General features: G+C 41.4%; 1 protein-coding gene across 2 annotated transcripts in view; it reads right to left on the reverse strand.

The window, feature by feature from the left end:
• Positions 1–20,673, reverse strand: part of PRKD1 (protein kinase D1) — a 135,053-nt gene extending 114,380 nt beyond the window's left edge. For both annotated transcript variants that reach the window (XM_064148284.1, XM_064148279.1), the window contains exon 1: positions 20,347–20,673. In XM_064148284.1, the coding sequence (XP_064004354.1) occupies positions 20,347–20,535 (189 nt within the window). In that variant the 5' untranslated portion in view covers positions 20,536–20,673. The remainder of the gene's footprint in view (positions 1–20,346) is intronic.
• Between the last annotated feature and the right edge of the window lie 305 nt (positions 20,674–20,978).

Here is a 20,978-nt window from a genome sequence, read left to right on the forward strand (position 1 = left end):
CCATTCTATGATCTTTGCATCAATGTGCTTTTCATAGAGACAGTTCTATAGGCTGAGTCAGTATTCAGTGCTGGTTACAACAGCAGCATGATCTGTCAGTAGGCTCTTGTGGAATTCTTTTTTGACAGTTCTCCCTGGCAGGACTTACAGAAAGGTTGTAAGCTTTGTATAAATCAGTATAAGCAGACAAGCAAGTGCCAGTACAAACATATTTAAGCCCATAATAATAAATCAAATGAGTTAATCAAATTTGTGGACACCTGCCACAAATCACTCACTGTAATGCTCCATAAATTCTCACACAGGATTCTGACAGTACTTCAACAGTTGACACATTCCAGTTGGATGGCAGAAGCCACAGTTTTATACTGCTGTTCCCTACTTCTATTTCAAGAATCACAGAACAGTTGAGGTTGGAAGGGACCGCCAGAGGTCATCTAAATCCACACTGCTGTTCATGCACGGCCACCTACAGCCATTTGCCCTGAAATGTGTCCTGGCAGCTTTGGAGTATCTCAAAGCATGGAGACTCCACAAACTCATTAGGCAACCTGTACCAGTGCTCGGCCTCCCTCACAGTGAGAAAAAGTGTTTCCTGACATTCACATAGAAACTCCCATGTTGGTGCCCATTGCATTCTGAGCTGGCACTGGGTACCACCAAAAAGTCTGTCTCAGACTTCCTTTTCTTTGCATACTCTCTTCAGGTATTTGTACACCTCAAGATCTACCCTGATCCTTTCCTTCTACAGGCTAAATAGTCTCAGCTCTCTCAGGCTTTCCTCTCAGGACAGATGGCTGAATTCCTTAATCACCATCGTGGCTCTTCACTGAACTCTATGCTGTTAAGTCCACGTATCACTTGTACTGGGGAACCCAGCACCGGACACAGTACCCCAGGTATGGCCTCACCAGTGCTGAGTAGAGGCCCAAATCACCTCCATCGATCTACAGGCAATGCTTTATCTAATAGAACCCAGGATACTATTATTTTCTGTGGCAAGCACACATTGTGGGCATACATCTGTTTAAAAAAAACACTAAAACTGAGGAAGCAAGCACTGACAAAACTCCACGTAAAAGATTAAACACACAGAAACGTGAAAAATCCAAAGAAACAGGATAGTGAGATGGTGACTCATAGTAACATTCAAGGAGGAAAACAACTTGGACACCTCACACAAAACAGCTTAATACACAAAGTACAGAGAATACAGCAGAGGACAAGGATGTTGTTATGTATAATTGAAACTCAACTAGCTTGTGAAATGGCTTGTATGACTCAAAAATGATCCACATCAGTCTTCTAAACACCCAGCCAACTAATTCAAATCACAGTCTTTAATTTGTTAGGGATTTGTAAGACAAATACAGCAGGACACAGAGACACATTTAGATTAGTCGTAGGGTCCATTGCACACACCTTTAAGTATCCCTTCAGATATGCCCTGCAGCCATTCTTGGAGTTATGTAGCAAAACACATAACTGGTGCATTCAGCTGGAATGGAGGGGTAATTAATTAATGCAAGATGATATTTTTCTGAAATTAATATTGTTCATTAATTTTGATATTCAAAACTCACACCACCCGCAACCACTAATTTTAATAATAATCAGTTCTTCACATGGTCATGGAAACATTTTAAAGAGGAATAAATATATCTAGAAATAACTTGCAAAAATATATAAACATTAATTGAACTGGAAGAGAATCTTCTTGTGGCCAATATACCACTTGCAGTCAATATACCCCAACACAGAAGGACAGAGAGCAGAAAAACGTGCCTGGGCAAGCCAGTACATACACAAGCCTATTTCTGCCTATCAGAACTCTTAAAAATACAGCCCATACTCCTAAGACTGCATAAACCTATTTCTGCCTATCAGAGCTCTTTAAACTACAGCCCATACTCCTAAGACTCCAAGAATGTGGCCTTAGCACCAGCCTATATATGAAGTTGGGAATGACTCACAGTCTAACACAGAAGAAAGCTGTGTTCATGTAGCTTTTACAACGCACAAATAATACCAGTGTTCAATCTACCTAGGTTTTTCTGGAGAAGGTGAGGTTGAAGAAAGGAATTACTGTGGAGTCTCTTTAAAGTGTCATAGACATTTCTGAAGTCCAGAAGAAGGACACCAAGATGACCCAAGGGCTGCGACACCTCTGCTATGAGGACAGGCTGAGGGACCTAGGGGTGTTAGACCTAGACAAGAGAAGGCTCTGGGGGGAGCTTAGAGCTGCCTTCCAATATCTGAAGGGATCCTAACAGGAAGGCTGGAGAGGGACATTTCATAAAGGTGTCTAGTGATAGGACAAAGAGGAATGGTTTGAAGCTGAGGGAGAGTAGATTTAGACTGGATCTTAGGAAGAAGTCCTTCAGTATGAGGGTGGTGAGACTACGAAATAGGTTGCCCTTGGAGGTTGTGGATGTTTCCTCCCTGGAGGTGTTCAAGGCCAGGCTAGATATAAGGCCTTGAGCAGCAGAGTCTAGATGAGAGGTGTCCACGATGGGGAGGTAGTAGATTATCTCTGAGGTGCCTTCCAATCTAAGCCATTCTATGATTCTACAATTACTTTCTGAAAACTCTTGCTTAGATTCACGTCTATCCTTTACATGGTGTCTTCACTGAAATGCCATTATGATTGTCAAATACAACAATACTTTGTAGCAGACTTTAAAGGGGATCTGTTCTTCTGAGGTTTTCTTTTTGAGGGTCCTCATTCTAAAATACCAAAATAAATCAAACTATAAACTGTGTTCTGTATAAAACTGGGGACAATACAAAAAGTTGCCCAAACATCAGTCTGAGAAGAAGCAAGAGAATGATGATCTGCCTGTCCTGTAAGACTCATAGCCCTGATCCTAAGAGTGAGGAGAGACAGCGTGATGAAACATATTTAACATAAATAACTAATTTAGGAAAGCTCATTAATATTCCATCAATATTTAAGCATTTGCATGTAAGTCAGAGCCTACAAACAGCTCCTTTAATTTTGTATGCTGAGGCAAATTAGAAGGCAAAAGAGAATCTAAGGATGAACAATAATTTGCATCCATTTAACTCAGCAATAATAAATCCTGATTTTCAATGCGTTTGTGTCACGATTGTTTGTAAATTCTGATGTGAAATATTCTGTTCTTAAGCCAGTTGAAATGCCTGTCTCCCATATGAATTATCTGAAACCTAATAAGCCAGAGCTCTGGGTTAGCTTGCCTTCAGGCTACTTGGCTACTTGATCTACCCAAGTGTTGGTCTCTGAATGTAAAATTATTACCTTTGTATTTCTAGTCTTCCATCAAACTGAACCCAACCAACAGGGAAAAAATAGAGACAGGCAGAGATGACAGAACAACAAACTTTTTACGTCTTAAACTTGAAAACCAAGATCTAGTTTCTTTCAACACTGTCCACTCCATCCTCCTGTCATTTGCTTCCATTCCCCTGCTGACCTTTCAGAACAGCTGTGCAGTAAGCTGGATTAGATAATTCATAGAGGAAATGCTGAAGAGCTACATCACACCCCAGAAAACAAATCACATCCTAGGCTGCCTCAAAAGATGCATAGCCAGCAGATCCAGAGAGGCAATTCTGACACTTCCCTATGCTGAGACCTCACCTACTGCATCCAGCTCTGGAGCCCTCAATATAGGAAGGACATGGACTTGATGGAGTGAGTTCAGAGGAGGGCCATGAAAATGATCAGGGGGTTGAAGCACCTCTACTATGAAGCCAGGCTGAGAGACCTGGGGTTGTTCAGCCTGGAAGAGGCTGCAAGGAGACCTAACAGCAGCCTGCCAGTACCTGAAGGGGGCCTACATGAAGAATAGAGACTGTTTACAAAGGCCTGCAGTGACAGTAATGGCTTCAAACTAGAGAAGAGCAGAGCACAGTAAGAACAAGTTCTTACTATGCGGATGGTGGAACACTGGAACAGGTTGCCCAGGGAGGTGGTTGAGACCCCACCCCTGCAGATATTCAAGGTGAGGCTCAACAGGGCTCTGGGCAACCTGATCTAGAGGAAGATGTTCCTGCTTACTGCAGGGGGGGCTGGACTAGATGACCTTTGGAGGTCCCTTCTAACCCAAACTATTTATGATTCTATGAATATATTGCATAAATATTCACCTATATTTCTGGTCATTTACACAAATCTTTGCATTGTAAATTCTGAGATTCATCAAAGCACATTATGAAATTCTTAAGATACACACAGAGTAAACAATTCCGTTAGGATTAATCAGTCAGAATCCTGCTTTATTCATATTCAGTCATCCTCAGCATCAATATGCCATTCAGAAAGGGAAATTAGTAAGTGAGGGAAGGAAGTGACTCATTCAGTGATATCCTTGGCCAGCAGGAGGCAGAGAAATTACCAAATACACATTTCCCAGATTCAGTATTTTTTGTATCCCTTAATACAAAAGTTTCTAAAGCCAGCACAGAATTACACAGCTTTAAAATAATCTTAAGATGCAAACTTCCGAGTGTTAATACTACTGCTTATGTTCATAATTCTAATACAAAGAACATTTTCTCAATGCAGACAAAACAGCAAGTGTGAGGAGACAGGAAAGGCTCTCTCCTAGTGCTGCATTCACATAAGCAATTAAGTCTAGAGAAAGAATACACAGATTATTCTAATTTAAACCTTCGTGTCTTTTCAAATTGTTGCTGAGCTGGTTGTTCTTCTAACTCATGAAGATCTGAATGCAAACTCTAGAATCAAATACTAGCAACTGTGTCACCATTCAAAAGAAATGGAATACATAGTAATCTTTTAAAATTAGGTTCACTCTCTTTTCTTTTTCTCTCATCTTGTCCTGTTATTTATCTGTACTCATTTAACCATGATATCAACATGGCAAATGACATTCAACAGTTCTTGTTTATTGAAATGCATTGGGAAAAGATTGGGCTAACAATCAAGTTGTACTACTGAAAGTTTTTTATGTATGTACTCCAAAAGATGGAAACTAAGCCTTGACTTGCCCTTTGTGAAGCCTCTCTCATTATATAATGACTTTTATTGTTTTCAGAACCTCCCTCTTGTACTTCTAAATAGAGGAAAACAATAGTGACATTATTCCTCAAAAATTCACTTCTTAACAGAAGAAAAAAAAACCACTGTCTAAATTGAAGATAAACAATGCAATAGATGAGAGAATCACTCACTATTTCATGGAGATTTCTGAAGGGTTGGATTTGTGGTTTGGGTTTTTTTTTTTTTAAGTATCATAGAATGTAGGAATTGAAAAAGACCTCTGGGAATCACATAGTCCATTCTCCCCACTTAGAGAAGGTTTGTCTAGAGCAGGTTTCATAGGAAGAAGTACAGGCAGGTTTTGAAAGACTCCACAATCCCTCTGGGTCGACTGGTTTAGTGCTTCAACACCCTCACAGAAGCAAGTTTTCCTTCATATTTAGGTAGCACTTGATGTGTTCTATTTTGTGCCCATTGCCCCTTGCCCTAACACTGGGCACTGATGAAAAGAGTCTGGCACCATCCTCCTGACACTTGCTCTTGGATATTTACAAACACTGGTAAGAACTATTCTCAGTCTTCTCTTCTCCAGGCTAAATAAGCTCGGAAATTTCATCCTCTTCTCACAAGAAAGATACTTCTGCCCCCTAATCATCTTTGTAGCCCTCCACTGGACTCTCTCCAGTAGTTTCCTGTCTCTCTTGAACTAGGAAGCCTAGAACTGGACACAATAGTGCAGGTGCAGTCTCACTAGGGCACAGAAGAGAGGAAGAAGAACCTCCCTTGCCTTGCTGGTCACACTCTTCTCAATGCACCTCAAAATACCATTGGCCTCCTCCTGGCACATTGCGGACTCATGGTTGCCCTGTTGTCTACCAAATCCCCCAGATTATTCTATGCAGAGCTGCTTTCCAGTAGGTCAATCCCTAACATGTTCTAGTGCATAGAGATATTCCATCCCAAATGAAGGACTTGACACTTGACATTTGTGAACTTCACTAAGTTCCCCTCTGCCCAACTCTCCAGCCTGTTCAGATCTGTCTGAATGGCAGCTCAGCCTTCTGGTGTGTCAGCCACTGCTCCCAGTTCTGTGTTGTCAGCACACCTGCTGAAGGTACTGTCTGGCACTTCATCCAGGTAGCTGATGAAGATGTTGAACACTGGACCTACTACTGACCCTAGTGGAACACCACTAGCTCCAGGGCTCTAGTTAGACTTTGCATCATTGATTACAATCTTCTGTGTTCTGTCATTCAGACAGTTTCAAATCCACTTCACTTTTCACTCATCTAACCCAGACTTTCTAAGCTTACCTAGGAGGATATTATGGAAGACAGTGTCAAAAGCCTTGCTGAAGGATTTTTCCAAAGAAGTCCCTGAAGAGGTCAAAGTTAGCTCTTCAGAACCTTTCCTGAGGCATCTCTAAATAGCAAGCTTTTACATATTATTTACTTCTCAAATAAGGAAACAGATATTTGCCAACCCTTTAAAATGACCATATCAGGTTTTTTTTGTTCTTGGGCTGTTTTTGAACAAATAGGTCTGATTTTAGTAGTGTTAAAAATTCTGAAGACTGAAGTATGAATTGAGAATTTCTAAAGATATTTCATCCTTATTCCCTTATTGACCAAATATGTAAAATTTGCCAATCTGTCAGTGAAAACGCAAAAAATCTGTTATTTGTTAACAACAAAACCCACTTACTTCTAGGTAAAACAAGGTATTTAAGAAAAATCCATTACCACAATATAAAATAATAATTCAAATGTTAACCAAAATGCTGTTAACATTCTTCAATTTCAACAAAGAGTTGCACATACAATCCTGTGCCTTTTGTGAATGCACAGCATCTTAAGACACATGGAAAAATCAGCAAATCTTATCTTTGACTGTATGGCCTTAGTTTACTCAACGGCTGTCTTTCAGTTCAGGATATCAAATTCAGATGCCTATATTACATAGTGTGGCCATTTGATGAGTCTGTAAAGGATCACAGGGAAAATCAGCAAAGGTAAAGGAAGAGGAAAAACAGGAAGTAATATAATAAACACTAATTTTAGCTTTGCCATCACCTTGAACTTCCCTCTAAGCCCTAACAGCAAGGTGGGGTCTAAATAATGCATCATTTTTCCTGTGGAACATCTCTAACATGCAGACGTTCTCCCTGCAAAGACAGGCAGATCAAATAGATTCTCATCAGGTCACTTTTCAAGCAGCATTATTTTCTTCCTAACTTGAAAAATTACACATTGATCCACTTAAAGCAATCTTTTCAGTAGATGGATATGGATATACTACTTCATTTTATCTCTCCTTTTTTCATCTTTGCACAGACTAACCCTTAACCATCTCACAATGATAGGTAACTCAGCAGGCCTCTCCCCTATGCAATATTATTTTTTTCCCTATTTGTAAGATTTGAGGTCTTTATTTCATTTTGAAAGGGCCAGTGGTTTTAACTAGGCATTTTTGCTAACCACAGATTTCCACGTCGAACTTTTGTGCTTTCACCTATGATCCAGAACAGATTTCTCAACAAATTCTCTTCAGAGACACTGTCAGTAAACATCTGATTGTAATGTTGAGAAATCATTCTGTGTGGTTTAAGATAAGGTGTAATAACCAGTACTCATGGGAGAGACTTCTTCCCTGTACACAATACAGCACATAATGACTCTGTCATAATACAGCCTGCTAATATCTATGAGGCATTAATGTACATACGTGAACAAAGATTCACAAGCACTGTTAAAACCAGTGGTTTACAGTTGTTTCATGCCTTGTCTTTAGTTGGTATACTGAAGTATTGGCTAAAATTGTCCATTTGTATCAGATGGAACTTTAATTTTTTTCATATTCAAATCAGAGACAAACAAGACTACAGATGCACCATGAAGCATGACTAAAAAATAGATTGATTCATCAGTAGATTGATTAAAGTCAACTGCTGAATAAATTTCACCTGTGTCAAATAGAGTAATGCCATTAATTTAACTTGAATATTGCTTCAATTACTATGATGAACTGCATACTCTGAGAACCATAAAAATATCAGAAGCTTTGTAATTTATCTAGTCTGTCTTCTCTCTTACAGCACAACTATCTCCAACGCAAGGTTTTGCTTATGCACATCCAGAAATGAAAGATGAAGTTTCTATCACCTTTCTAGCTACCTGTTTCAGTGCTCCACTACTCTCCCAGCAAAGAAGTCTTTTTCCTAATATGCAATTTGAACCTCTTTCAAACCATAATTCACAGTCACTGCGCTTTGTTTCAGCCTGTCACTAGAGAGAACAGTTTAGCTCCACCACCTCTGTAAACATCTTGCAGTACTCAGTTCACATCAAGAAGTACCTATTTTCCTTTGAGTACGGCAGGGCACTGGCACAGGATGCCCAGAGAGGTGGTGGAGTCTCCATCTCTGAAGACTCTCAAGGCCTGTCTGAGCATGTTCCTATGTGATCTGCTTTAGGCAATCCTGCGGCAGCAAGGGGGTTGGACTCAATTATCTTCAGAGGTCCCTTCCAATCCCTAACATTGTGGAATTCTGTGAAAGTTTACACTGGATGATCAGTATAACCTAGACTAAGCACTGAAAGTCAAAACACTGGCATTTGTTTGCAGGTTTGAAAAGTGTTGTCCTTCTCTGGGTCAACTTCACACAGCATGAAAACAAGAAGTATGACAACAAACACAGACTGAAGGGATACTAGGTATGCTTTTAGATGTAGAGTACAGGAATTTATTTTACAAATTGCTTGATTTTATCATATTTCTCTGCCTCAGAATCTGTTAGCTGGTTACCTGAATTCTTTCTCTGATGACTTCCTGAGCTTTTTGTGTCTAGAATCAAAAGGTCTTCTGCCCTAATCTAAACCACTCCACAATACCATACAAGCACACACACAGCCTTTCACCAGACTGGCTCAGTTTTCACTCCATTCTTTTTTTTTTCCTTTTCTTTTTTTTCCCCTTCCCCTACATTTTCTGTGTAGGACAGCCAACTTTTTGTGAAAAAACACAGTGAAAACTACATGGATTTGGAACTGGACAGACTCCTACTCATATTCTGCATATTTGGTGCATTCTGCCTTTTTAAAGGTACATATAATAAATGTATTAGAGCAAATATGTAAATTCATGCATCCTGCAAATATCTGAAAAGTTAATTTCATCATTTTAGTGGACAGTTCTCATATTTTCCTAAATATAGAGTTGATTTTGGGTGGCAATATGAAATCCTTAGATGGAAAATCTCAGCATTTACAGCATTAGATAGTATGGTCAGCACATCTACAGTCACATCATGTAAACAGCCAGGCAGCCTGTAATGTCACCCTTTAAAATGAAGCAGAGGGGAACTGAACTCCAGGAACAAAGCTGTGAACATTAGTACAGCTGGAGTGAAAACAGTATCAATAACTCACATTGTTAAGCTTCTCAGTGAGATTTCCTTCCTCCCACAGACCCTCATCTCATGGATCAAAACTACAAAATGAAGATGTTTAAATTATAAAAATAATCTTTTGTGGCCCAAGGATCTGTAAGACTTTCAAGACTGAGTACAGACCCCAAGCATCCATAAATTACATAAGGACATATGGTGCTGCAGAGAGAGAGACCATGAGACCATGCTATTTTACCATGATGGTTCACACAAATCAGTAATTTCAGTTTCGATGTAAAAGGATTTTTCAAGTGGTAGGAAAAAGATAAGACAATATGAAAGTTGCTGTTCTGAAGGATCAGCATCTCTTAGGCAATTGCCTTGTAGCCAGAATGTTGCTCCACTTTTGCCACAGACAAGATGCTAACATAAACTATTTCAAACACTTGGGGAAAAAAAAAAAATCTATCTGAAGGTTGAGCTTTTTAGTTTTTTTTAATGTAATTTGAAGAGAGCAGAAACAGAACATGCTTTGAGACTGCACAGGGTATGTTCAGATATGACTTTTCTGAAGAGTACAAGATAGAGGTTTAGAGCTGACAACTGTGGTCATGGTTTGCAGCTTCTCTTTGAATATGTTCATATACCTTGTGCTCAAAATTATATTGGCAAGATCTTTATATGCCAACCACTAATAAAAGCCTTTGAATGCCTCTTTTCTTTTCTTAGGAAACAGTCAAGACTGAGATTAGATGAAGTATGTTCATGTTTGTTTCTTAAAAAAGAATAAAATTTGATACTTGATAAATCCGGACCAAAGTAACAAGCCATGTTCTAGCATTAATGCCATAAGACTGTTTCAGAGCTGGTTCTGACTGCAGGAGCGGCACACACAGCAGGCTGTGGTTATGTAAGAAAGATGGTTACAATACCAATATACGTCACATGGTGAGAGTAATGGAAGTTTACCTACTGACCAAGTTTTCCTCAGATAAAGAAGAAAGCAATTACAAGGAACAAGTGAAAAGGAATCTACAAGTACATGGAGCAATAGAAAGTAAGACACATTGATATACACTGAAATTTATGTCTAACTTCATATGCATGTATCCCTGTAATACATCCACATGATCACCTCCACATTACAGCATGACACACCACACAATCTAACTTTCACATGTTGTTCTAGAAGACAGAACTAGAAGAGGATTTAGAAAGCAAAACCCCGCTTTTATATTTTAAAAGTTCAAAGGCAGATACCTGCCAGTTATTTCAGTCTTTACACAGTCCTTGAGTGACATCAAGTCTACTGTCATCTTAGACTGTTGCATGGACAGAAACATTTAAAATGAAAGAAAAGTCCCGAAAAGCAGGCTCATTTAGCAGTAATAAGTCTCACATGGGGAAGGGGAAAGCTGAAAGCCTGTGAAAGAAATCCGTCTTGCTCTGCAGAACCCTGGATGTTTACAAGGATGCCACAAGCCCAGAGAACTTAAAGGTGATGTCTGGGCACAGCACTAAGAAGCTCATGCCAGGCATCCAAGCTTATCCCAGTGAGTGTCCTAGAAGCCAAGCACAGAATGGCACTGCATCAAGTCTCTTCTCATGAAGTAGTAAACACAGTGAATATAACATGTAAGGAAAGAAAAATCACTGTCAAATATGGGGTAAAAGACCTCAATAAAACAGAGTAATTTTTTACCACATTCTTTGGGAGTTAATGAGACATGGTAACAAAATTTGGATAGCCTCTCTAGGAGAACCTCTATGATCAACCTTGTCTAAGAGACACTGAAGCCTCACACTGAAAAAGAAGACAATGTCTTACTGGAACACACCCCTAAAGCAGATTTCAAATCTATCCCAAAGTGACAATCTGACATTTTGCAAGAAGCATATAGTATCTCCAGAAGACAATCTGAGAGAGAAGTCACGCTCCTCCAAGCAGAGAGCCAAACAGAAATCAACTGCTAGCACTGACTAAAGACACACACACTGACACAAGCACTGACTAACAGCCACACTCTTACACCAGGAGGATTAATCAAGTATTTCTAGAGAAAAGGTCAACTACACTTTGGATAAATACTTGGGAGATTTTATTTATATACTTCGTATATTTAATTGCATCTGTATAACTGCACCCATGTCATATAGTATCAGCATAAAGCTGGCTGATGTCAACGATGGGGTGAAGTTAAGAAGTTAGTGATGACCTGTAGCACTGTACAGAACTAATTTAAAAACAATTATAAACAATGCATGTGCTTATCACCAGGCTGCTTGAGATAGAAAACTCCCGGTCTCACTATACTTAATTCATCTTTATCAGCTGTAATTTGTAATTTCACATAGCCATATCTTAAAAAATCCATAAATGTCCATAAAATAACTGCAAGCACAGAGTAACTAAGACAACAGCAAACACACCTTTGGCAAAAGTTTTAAGTTGAAATAGTTGCACATACAAAATATAAAAAAGGAACCCAAAAGTACTAATATGCAGGCTTTAAGAAGTGTACTTGTCTCCTTTCAGGTAATGTCAGTATAACACAAACAGTGCCCACACAGCCACATTTCTCCAAACACAGGAGTGGGAAAAAAACTCTAGGTAAGAGCAAATGTTTTTGGATGTTTGCAATGAATTTCCAGAAATTATGGGGGGGGGGGGGGGGGGGGGGGGGGGAAGTGGAAAATGTCTGCATAATTGACACAAGTTTGGACACAGACAGGGTGTTTCATGCATAACCCACAGCACAAATCACCTTGGTACAACTGGCAAACCCACCGCACCTTCAGGGCACAGTGGGCTTACCATCAGTTCTCAGGTTATCCATGTAGTTTATGCCCTGTAAGTCTTGTATCAGACAGGTAGTCAGACCTCAGGAATGCCAAATTCACTGAGCACATGTCATACCATGCCCACATAGATACATGGGATGGCTTAAATTGGAAAGGACCTTAAAGATCATCTACTTCCAAGCCCCCTCCCATAGGCAGGGACACCTTGGAGTAGATCAGATCACTCAAGGCCTCGCCCTACCTGGCCTTGAACACCTCCAGGGAGGAGGCATTTATGTCCTCCCTGGGCAACCTGTTCCAGTGTCTTGCCACCCTCACTGTACAGAATGTCTTCCTAATCTCCAGTCTAAGTCTGCTCTCCTCAAGCTTCAACCCACTCCCTCTTGTCCTATCACTACAAGCTCTTGTAAAAAGTACCTTCCCAGCTTTCTTGTAGGCCCTCTTCAGGTACTGGAAAGTTGCTCTAAGGTCTCCCCAGGAGCCTTTCTTTTCTCCAGGCTGAACAGCCCCAACTCTCTCAGCCTGTCCCCATAGCAGAGGTGCTCCACTGGACTCACTCCAGCAGTTGAATGTCCCTCTCACACTAGGGGCACCAGAAATGGATGCGGTTACTCCAGGTGGGGTCTCACAAGAGCAGAGTAGAGGGGCAGAATCACCTCCCTCATCCTGCTGGTCACACTTATTTTGAGACAGCCCAAGACACGATTTGCCTTCTGGGCTGCAGGCATGCATTGTCATCCCATGTTGAGTTTTTCATCAACAGGCACCTCCAAGTCCTTCCCCTCTCAAGCCATTCCTCACCCAGCCTGTATTTGTGCTTGGGATTGACTCAACCCAGGTGTAGGACCTTGAATTTGGCTTTGTTGAACTTCACAAGGTTGGCTTGGGCCCATCTCTCAAGTCTGTTCAAGTCCTTCTGGATGGAATCCATTCCCTCCAGTGTGTAGATCAGACCAGGCAGCTTGGTGTCATTCTCAAACTTGATGAGGATGCACTCAGTCCCACTGTCCATATCAGTTAAGTGTTGCAACTTCATTAATATATTCCATCCTTTCTCTGGCTGCATCTCATCAGCAACAAGAGAAGTTTGTAGCATTTAATTTTTTTCCATCATTGTGGAAATTGCATATTTCCTGAAGGAACCATAGCTAGGACTTAGACAAGATCAATATTCATAGAATGGTTTAGCTTGGAAGGGATTTTAAAGATCACAGAGTACTAACCTCCCTAGTGATCATCTAGTTCCAACCAAATTATATTAAAATCTGGAAGAGAAAACTTTGAAGAATATAACCCATATGCACCAGACCTGCAAAAGAACGCAGCTGCTGGCACGGTGATAGTGATATCTGAAACCCAGATCCCATTCTATGGGGCTTTTAATTGTCACTGGTTGTTTAAAGACCCCCTAGGAAGACAGTAGTGAAATAATTTGAGAAAGGTCTGAAGTCAGCTAAATTTTGTAGTTTTGTAATTCTTTCAAAAACTAAAAGGGCTTCTTTAGTGACAAGCCTGTTCTCCATCCAAAGCTCCATGTTTTTTATTATTCTATGAGAACAGTCTTTAATCTTTGGCAAGGAACTTAGCCATTTTCCTCATCTGGATCACTGACAGGATGCAGTTTCTTCACAGAAAATTCAGACCGACTCCCCTTCATCAGTTATTCTTTTCCTAGTGTTTTCTCACATGTATTCCAACAGCAATTTTAACTAATCTTCAAACCAATGTTGCACATACTGACTTACAGCTTCAGTAAAAAAAAGATTAAATGGTAAATATCAGAAGTCTCACATGAGTTTGTAAAAGTGGGATTATTAAAGAGGCACTTTCACTTTGGAATATATTTATATGCATAATGACAAGGTGCTTCACATTCCTCAAAGAAATTTAACAACCTGGTGTTTTCACAAGACAGGCAGAAGGATGCATTCAGTTCAAAGAAAGGCTTGCTTCAGGGAAAAAAAAGTTTCATGATTTATTACCAGTGCACACTTAAAGACTGCATGAGAATGTAACAGACCAGTTTTCCAGAACATATTAAATCAAAAATGTAGAAAGCATATGACATGTCTATATCCCTGTGTTTGACTAGAGGCATATGAGTTTTAGTGCATTAAAAGCCCGTACATTTCTCTTCAACCTAGGGCTAAAATTCTTCCCTTCTACTAGACTAATCCCAATCTTAGTCCAAAGGAAATTATTTAATTACTACTGGACTCTCATTTGTATAGCAGAGTGTGCAGATTTGGGGAGAGTGGACAGGATGCCAAAAAAAACCCAAAACATCATCCAAATAACCAACCTCCATATGTTTTCTAAGGCTGCTTGAAATATTTGCAAACAAGGTTAAGTATATTTTCCTGTAAACCTGTAGGAGAGCTCCTTTCTTCGCTCAGAAAACAAGTTCAGAGATTCCACCCTGAGAAAACATTATTTTTGTTTTCCTATTTTATTTAAGTTGGACTTCACTTAACACAGTGTTTTAGAAGCACAAGTGGATGCGTATCTGTGCCTGAGCCTGCTTTGATTTTCAAGAATGCTTTCAAAAGGCCCTTTGTTTGATTTGTGACAATCTTCCCAGTTTAACACCGAATACCTTACAGTAAGACCAGTCTGGGCACAGTATTCTAGTTTCAGTATGCCACTTGAACCACCTTTTTATTATCTTATTTTGCTTGTGCTTTCCCCTTCCCAAAACGGCCTAAGTTACGTTCTTTTTTTTCTTACTGTTTAGGAAATTGCCTCCTCAAATTAAAATTTACCCAACCATCTCAGATGGCTTGGTAGTAAGATAAAGCTATTATTTACAGCAAAGCTAAATTTACAAGCATATAGATACAATATATTTATATGTATTTACAATTATATAAAAATTAGAAATAAAACAGAAATCCAATCTCTCCCCACCACAATCCACACAAAGAAAGCCCCAGAGGCCATCATCACCTTCCTCTCTCTCCCCAGACAGCAAACTAGCAAGGCTCACATGTTACCTAAAAGAAGTTAGTGGAGGAGTCAGGAGCAAAGGAACAGCAACAGAGCCAGTGCCCAAAAGCCAAGAGAGGGAAAATGTTTATACCTTGAATTTTCACACCCATTAGCAAACCAATGAATGAAATCTTTGTCAGCAATATAGACAGAAGAATTGGGTGCTCCTTCAGCAAGTTTGCCAATGACACCAAGGTGTGTAGCATAGTCAACTGGCTAGGGATGCCATCCAGAGGGACCTGGACAGGCTGGAGAGGTGGGCCCAGGTCAACCTCACGAAATTCAACAAGGCCAAGTGTAAGGTCCTGCACCTCGGTCAGCACAATCCCAAATATAAATACAGACTGGGTGGTGAATGGCTGGAGAGCAGCCCTGAGAAAAAGGAGCTGGGGGTCTGGGTGGATGAAAAGTTCAACATGAGCTGGCAGTGTGTACATGCAGCCCAGACAGCAACCATGTCCTGGGCTGCATCAAGAGAAGTGTGGCCAGCAGGGCAAGGGAGGGGATTCTCCCCCTTTGCTCAGCTCTCATCAGACCCCACCTGGAGTACTGTGTGCAGTTCTGGATCCCCCAACACAAAACATCAAACTGTTGGAGTGAGTCAAGAGGAGGGCCACAAAGATGATCAGAGGGCTGAAGCACCCCTCCTATGAGGACAGGCTACAAGAGCTGGGGATCTTCAGCCTAGAGAAGTGACAGCTTCGAGAAGACCTTTAAGTAGCCTTTCAGTATCTGATGGGAGCCTACAGGAAGACTGGGGAGGGACTATTTACAAAGTCTTGTAATGACAGGACGAGGGGTAAGGGGCTTAAACTGGAAGAGGCAAAATTTAAACTAGGTGTTAGGAAGAAGTTCTTTACAGTGAGGGTGGAGAGACACTAGAACAGATTGCCCAGGGAAGTTGTGGATGCTCCCTCCCTGGAGGTGTTCAGGGCCAGGCTGGATGAGGCCTTACTAGTGGGAGGTGTCCCTGCCTATGGCAGGAGGTTGGAACTGGATGATCTTTGAAGTCCCTTCCAACCTAAACCATTCTATGATAGACTTCATTATTATTATTATTATTATTCTTTCACATCCAATGATCTAATTTATTTATATTCTGTACTGAGATTTCAATAAGGTCCCAATTTATCTTCTTTCCCAATAAGCCCTAAACTACTACACTTCCCTACTGTGAAATTTCAGAATCATCCAAACTAAGAAACCATCTACACCTCCATTTTTATAAATCAGTGTGAACTACACACAGAGCATGAGGATCAAATTTTGCTTCCTGCCCTTCAGATCAATTTCTGTTTCTTGTATTTGTGGTCTGTTTCCTATTCTTCACAACTTCTCTGCCTTCAAATGCTGAAGGCCTAGCCAACATCTGATCTTAATGGCTGACCTAAAGCCTATTTTATAAACCCCATATTCTCCAGTCAAACAGCATTACATCATATATTTCAGCCTTCAAAACTTGGCAATGCCTCTACAGTAGCCCAGCACATCTTATGTGAGGTGTAACAATGACAAATAATTTTAACAATGTAAATAATAACTAGAAAATACAAATAACAGTTTCTCATTTTAATTAAAATTGTATGAATTGGTGTTAAAAATTGTATAAAGGCTTCTTGTCTTGTCCTTTGCTAGTAAAAAGTCTTTGGTAACGTGGTAATTCTAGCCAACTAAAAATATGCTACATCCCTACTTTACATTGCACTTTTGCCCTGCAGTAGTAGTTGTATTGCATTTGGTTAACCTAAAAAAGGGCAATAATTCAAACTATATTCAGAAAAGAAAGACTGCATGTTCCAATCTCATCCCATTGTGGGTTGGTTTGTTTGGTTTTTTTTGGAGGGGGCAGCACTCTAGAAGTCAAACACTGACACACATTTTGCAGCTGATCCTCACTTCTTGTCAACTGTGCTATGATTCCATTTCAACTGAATTAAAAAACTAATCTCCACATGAACAAGTCTCAAGGTTTTCATGTCACTGCTCCTAAGAAAGGCAATAAAACACATAGAATCAAAGGAAACAAATTCTGTTGACCTCAGAGCAGTTCTTGACAGATTTAAATGCTTACACAATGAAGCCAGCATGTACCATTTCATCTTAAAATTTGTGAAAAAAAAATTTCCCTACACATACCAGCATAAAATTCCTGAAAGAATGCCTCTCTGGGACAACACATTTTTGCTCAATCCATTTTTCACAACATACACTTTATTATTAATGTAATTATACTCTACAGAAATCAAAAGACCCTAACTTTTACACTTGCAGTGCTGTTTGAAGTCCTCTAGTGCAAATATATACAAACACATGTTTAGATCCAAATATAAACTTTTAAATTATACCTAGCAGTAACAGTTGTATATATGTGCATGCATATGTAGATTATACTTCATTTATACATAAAACCACCTATAAAGATATTGAAATGTGGTTGGTTTATAGATATATACACACAAGCATACATAAATACATCTATAGGTATCCACTCTCTCCATATCCTGACATCCTATTCAGGCCTAGATGTGTTCCATTCTGCACACTTTGTGATGCTTAGTTCTATTTAATGTAAATTTGAGCAGTAATTAATCGAGTTGGTATATATATCTGTCCAGAATAAGGGTCCTAAATACCTCAAATCAGGTAGACCAACACTACCACAGAAGAGACCTTGTATAAACAGATCATCTGACACTGATACAGAGAATTCACAACTCTAAAAATAAAGTTGTGTAGAAGAAGACTACTTAGATATTTAACAGCACACAACAGAGACAGAGTTGGTTTTAACAGTCTAACATGAGAGCCATGAAAAGAAAATTAAAAATCACACATTCCCATCCTCATGTATTGCCTTAACAATCCAGATCAAACAGACTTCGGGACAAAACGGATACCTGGTAACCTATGACTTTAGAGACCCAAAGCAATTTGAAAGCAGTGTGAGATTTTGATAAAATTTTCTATAACCATCATCTCCTGTTTGATTGTGACAAGCAAGTATACCTTTATCCTAAGATCAAGAGCAAGTAAGCCTTCTAATCATTTCAGGAAAAGATAAAATCATGACTCTACAACACAAAACAGTTACCTCATAGCAGCCCTAGACAACACATTTTTTTGCAAAGAGGGCCTCTGCCAGGTTGCCAAGTGACTTTTTTTCTCCAAACCACTCCATCATATTTAGCGAAACAAAGTGTATCAGTGATGTCTATACAGACATACTTGCAGGTTTAATCTTAAAACAGAGATCACCAGGACTAAGTAACAAACAAATTAATCTGCAGAGCGGAGGAGATAGAGGCTACTACATGACAAGGAAAAAAGAAAAGGAAAAAAAAAAAAAAAAGCCTGTCTTTATTCCAGTTTTCCTTTTCTTGAAGCCATTGTCTTCTCAACAGCATTGGAAAAGTAGACCTTAGAGCACTGAGAAACTGTAGCCATAAGCAAGTTCCTCATTCAAGTGTGCTCTGTAGCAAAACTGCTAAATGATGCTCTCTACATAGTCAGGAAACCACAACAAATAAAAATGTTCAAATTTTTTATGTCAGTACTTACTGCTCTTTGAGCAGAGGCCAAGGCATTTCAGTTTTTCTTTAGACAGTGGAACACTATTAGGAAATTACTATTAGATTCAAGCTTAAACCCATTAAACTAATAAACTGCTCAAGCATAAATATATAAACAATGCATGCAATAATCTTTATGTTTCCATTATTGGTAGCACAATAAGTTATGAATGGTGAGACACTAAAAGTATTACAGCTGCTTCTGACATATGTATGACCAGGATATATGTTTGGGCATAGCTTTGGAAGTAGCATGGTAACGTTAAACAAACTTACTGTAATAAATTTGTTTATTAACCTAAGAAAAATACAAAACTTAGAAATGAAGATGTGTATTTCATAATTTTTTGAAAACACTTCATTAGTTGCTCCTCAAAAACCCAAGCAATTCTGTTATGTAGTGAAGTTCAGATTGATGTGACCTATGAACAGATGTAAAGCAGGGTTATCAAAAATAAAAAAAACCCTGCTGAAATTATTTCACCTCAGTAAAAACATGGGAGGAAAAATGCCCAACTCCTTCCATCATAACAAGCCTGAATATTTAGGGAATTTTTCATCCTTCGCACTCACTAAGACACTTTCAGGTGGATCACCAAACAAACACTGATAAAGTAAAACTATTTTCGTATAGAATATGACTGCTAAAACACTGAAATAGGAAAAGGCAAAGGACAGTGGAGGTTGACATGCAAACGAGGTTGACTTTAGAGCATTGCAACAATTTTACCAGCGTCCTGGTTAACTGTGCCTAGCCATGAGACCGGTGTTACCCCCGCAGGCGGTGCCACCTTTGTTCTCTAGGACCACCGCAGCAACTGGCCCGCCCTCCCGCCGAGCGGACCCACCGCTGCCCGCATCAGCTGCCCCCCGAGGGCTTACTCAGTCCTTTCCTGCGTCTCGGCCACCTGCCAGCTCCTGAGCCTGGCATCTAGCACCAGCTCCACCCGCAGACCTCTCTCCCCGGCGCAGCGCCCGCCCCCGGGGCCTGGCACCGTCCCACGGGCAGGCAGGGCGCAGTGCCCCCGGCCCCAGCTCACGGCTCCGGCGGGCCGCCCGGCACGGGGAAAGGCGTGCGAAGCGCTACACGCCGCTTTGAACCCTGGGCTCTCGGGACTGCTTTTTCCTTGTTGCTGTTTGCCTTTTTTTTTTTTTAAGTGGAAAGTTTCCTCCTCTCCAGCAGAGGCCGGGACAAGGCGCAAACTGCCCAAGGGCGCTGCCATCACAGCTGACAGGTTTCTGCCTCCCTCCCCGTCCTTCTACTGCCTTAAAAAGCAGGCAAATAGATCCGGCTGGGGTTTGTTTTCAATAACAGCTCTTAGTACAGTTAATTGCATCTACTGCCAACAAAATAAAAGCCTAGCGAGCATGCGAGCATCCTGCACGAAGCCTCTTCGGCACCGGGGCCGGGGAGGCGACAGTGGAAGAGGGGACGGGGTGAGGGGAGGGGGGCGGGCGGCTGAGAGGGAGAGGCGCCGTAAAGTTGACATCGGTCTCGGCAGCTTCGGAGCCAAGTCGCCGGAGAGAGGAAACTTCACAGCCACCACAAGCGCCCACAGTTTGCGGGTCCGGGTGACGGCGAGAGGGGGCTTGGTTGGGAGGTTTCTGCTTACCTTCTGGTCGACGATGGAGCAAGCCATCTCTCGAACGTGGGCGAGGCTGAAGTCCCCCGAGGAGTCCTGCAGCAACAGCACCGGCTCCCGGCTGAGCCCGATCTGGAGGTGGAAGGCGACGCCGCCGCCGGCTGCAACACCCGGCGGCGGCAGCGGGCTAGGCGGCCGAATAAGCGGAGGGGCGCTCATCGAAAACTTCCCGCCGGAGCCGCCGCCGGAGCCGAGATCAGGGACGGATGGAGAGAAAGACGCCGCTGTTAAAAGTGTGCGGGCGCCCCGGAGGCGCCGGGCAAGTTCCCCCGCGAAGTTTCAGGGAAGTCCCGCCGAGCTCCTCCCGGGTGAAAATGGCGGGGGGGGGTGGAAGGGGGTGGGGGCGGAGGACCGGAGAGGATGCAGACAGGAAAAGGCGGTGAGAGAGACGCGCAGAGCGAGGGGGGAGCCCGGCCCAGCGCCGCCGAGGTGGTGCCGCCGCTCCGGCTGTTGGCGCTGTGCGCGGCGCGGAGGCGGGACGGTCCGCGCCCTCCGCCGGGCCGGGCGCCGCTGCCGGGCCGCGCCGCTCCGCCACCAAACGGCGAGTGGCTTCCGACCAGCGTCAGAGCTAGACGTCGGGACAGCTCAGTCCACTCGGGGCC

The sequence above is a fragment of the Pogoniulus pusillus genome, chromosome 1 (assembly GCF_015220805.1).
Source record: "Pogoniulus pusillus isolate bPogPus1 chromosome 1, bPogPus1.pri, whole genome shotgun sequence".
Taxonomy (NCBI): domain Eukaryota; kingdom Metazoa; phylum Chordata; class Aves; order Piciformes; family Lybiidae; genus Pogoniulus; species Pogoniulus pusillus.